Source organism: Sesamum indicum, linkage group LG8, assembly GCF_000512975.1.
Source record: "Sesamum indicum cultivar Zhongzhi No. 13 linkage group LG8, S_indicum_v1.0, whole genome shotgun sequence".
Taxonomy (NCBI): domain Eukaryota; kingdom Viridiplantae; phylum Streptophyta; class Magnoliopsida; order Lamiales; family Pedaliaceae; genus Sesamum; species Sesamum indicum.
The window spans coordinates 3,768,296-3,770,866 of record NC_026152.1 but is presented as its reverse complement, the minus strand read 5'-3'; the positions used below and the strand labels follow the sequence as shown (position 1 = coordinate 3,770,866).

The 2,571-nt window shown below is 38.0% G+C and overlaps 1 protein-coding gene across 1 annotated transcript in view; it reads right to left on the bottom strand.

Annotated features, from left to right (window-relative positions):
* The window catches only part of LOC105167686 (paired amphipathic helix protein Sin3-like 2), an 11,431-nt gene that overhangs the window by 1,796 nt on the left and 7,064 nt on the right, over positions 1–2,571 (bottom strand). The window contains exons 17-22 of the mRNA XM_011087488.2: positions 2,463–2,571; positions 2,116–2,213; positions 1,898–2,036; positions 1,659–1,811; positions 1,396–1,559; positions 903–1,014 (exon numbers count right to left, since the gene is read on the bottom strand). The exon at positions 2,463–2,571 is cut by the window's right edge and continues 455 nt beyond it. Coding sequence (XP_011085790.1) covers positions 903–1,014; positions 1,396–1,559; positions 1,659–1,811; positions 1,898–2,036; positions 2,116–2,213; positions 2,463–2,571 — 775 coding nt within the window. The remainder of the gene's footprint in view (positions 1–902; positions 1,015–1,395; positions 1,560–1,658; positions 1,812–1,897; positions 2,037–2,115; positions 2,214–2,462) is intronic.

The window sequence follows — 2,571 nt, the reverse complement described above, 5'->3', positions numbered from 1 at the left end:
GGTGGTGAGAAGAAAGAACAAAAGGATGAGGCTGTTAATAGAGGGAAGAAAGGAGCAGAGGGCAGTGGGAGTTTGAGAGAGGAAGGTGGGACGGTAAAGGGAGAGGAGAGGGCGGCAAAAGAAAGGAAGGGTTAAGGAGGATCCACTAGGGAAAAGAAAGGACACGGCAATGATAGGCAGATACGGAGAAGAGGCAAGGCTAGGGAATAGGTGGCCTTAACAAGGTAGACAGAAGGATGAGGTTATGACAGTCGGAACGGGGAGGAAGCAAGAACGGCATTAGGTGGAAGGAAGTCAGGGAAGGGAGAGACTCAGTATGGTTTCATACAATTCCGTATATCCAAATTTAGTTAAATGCCGAGTACTTTTACTTTATTCCAAGAGCTCAATCCAAGATTTAAAAAAAAAAACACCGTATATAGTTATGAATTTATTTAAGATATTTTATAAATTTTAAGGCATTGAAGATTGGAGATATATTACAAGGACACACTTTCAGCCATAAAATGTTACAAATAGTCCCTTCCCAAATATATAGGTATTACCAAAACACTCGCGGGCATAATGGTTATTCAATCAAATGATAATCTGAGTTTTTAAATCTTTTTGGTTTATGACAAGATGATCAAATTTTGACTTATGTCAGAGTACTCAATGGAGCAAATTTATAGGAAAATTTTTTTATAATGAGACAGAACAAAAGAGTTTACAATTTATCTACTTCATATGAGATGTAAGTGTTATTAACCCTGTCTTTGTGCATTCAGAGAGAGATTGATGACACACCAGAAGGTTTTGTTGATAGATTACAGAAGATTATTGGCACAAGACAAGATCATGTGCTTTAACAAGGATGGACTACAACATAACTGGTCCACCAAAAAATAACAAGAAAGTTATACCTTGAATGAGGTGGCAGACATCTTGCACTCCAACCCATTCATTATCAGAACTTTTTCTGTAGCCATACATAGTGCAGTAGATTCATCAAGATTAGTGTACTTCCGCATGTTCCTGCATGTATTGTAGCAGATCAGCCATGGAAATAAATCAATCTAAACTTTGTGCACTTAACAAATTTAAGTTAGTGTGTCTTGAAATATTGAGCTCAAGTTCCTGCATGTATTTAACAGATATATCCCATCTCTTCTTATCATTTATTTTCCAAGATTGTAGTTCATTGAGGAATCAGCATAAAGTCATAATCCCATGTCATCAAGTTATGGCATATATGATGTCACAAAGGCAATGTGGTTGTGTGTGTGAACTGCATGTTGCATTTAGTTTCTCATCTTGCTAGTCGGATAATGTCAGAGTGAGAATCCACATAAATTTACCAATATCTTGTAATAAAGAGACCCTCCCGTATTTTATGATTGGAAATGATATCAATACCTTTTGAGCATTATTGCTGACGACTCCTTTTTTCCATGAACAACTGAAAGATAATCATTGTGGAGATACGATGCAAAATTAGGATCAACTGAAACTGCAACAACTTCAGACTTCTCATTGGCATCGTCCATTAATTGGATAGACAAGCGGGTGGGAGAAGATGTCTACAACAAACATTAAAACAACTCATCACAAATTACAGTTGATGATATACAACATAAGTGACCTCATAAATATAAGGAAATGATTCAAGTGAAACCTACACATTCAAGCCGGTATATGTTCTCATCATGCAGAAGGACATGGACATTTTCGTAATAAACTGAATCAACATACTTCTCCGGCCTTCTGGAACTCTCATATTCATACAATTGAAGAAGCTTATAGTCCACTTCATCGCTTGAAACCGTTTGGAGCTGCAGATGAGACTCAGTACTCAGAGAATATGTCGGAATTGAAATTGGGCCAATTGAAGGGAGGTAAGAGTTATTAGAAATATTACCTGTTTGACCAGCTTATATATCAGCTTATCCAAAGTAAACAACACATAGGACTGGTTCCCAATCAGCGACCGACAATCATCTTCAAATTTTGCATTATCAGAAGATCCATCAAGTAAACTAAAAAGTGCTCTCATGAACCTGTAGTGAGCTTTACGCAAAATCAGTAAAGAGCAATATGGCGTCCAAGATGTTCAGAAACTAAATTGTGCCACTAAACCTGGCGTAGGAATCGGAACTTGGGTCCTTTGTTGTTCTCCATTTTGATTCACCAGATACTGAATTCACCTTTGCTGATAATATTCTCTCATACAGCGTCTGGAAGTATGAAAAAGAACAGTTCTTTACCATCAAAAGAAAACAACAAAAAGCTTAACCCTTGAAACATTTTTCCTACAGTTACCTCCCTGCCCCTCTCGCACACACGCGCACGCACACATGCGCACAGTGATGGAGAGGTTGGCGAGTGCGGAAGAAAACGGGATATTCACCTCTGACACAATGTTGACTACCACCAGAACAAACAAATGAAAAACAACACAGATGGAAAAGATACCATAAATTTACCTGATGCAGCCTAAAAAGGACATAAAAGGTGTCATTTCCATAAAAGACCCCTTGATCCTTTTTCTCATCATGTACAGACAGAGAAGCCACATGCTTTGAGAGAGCAAGT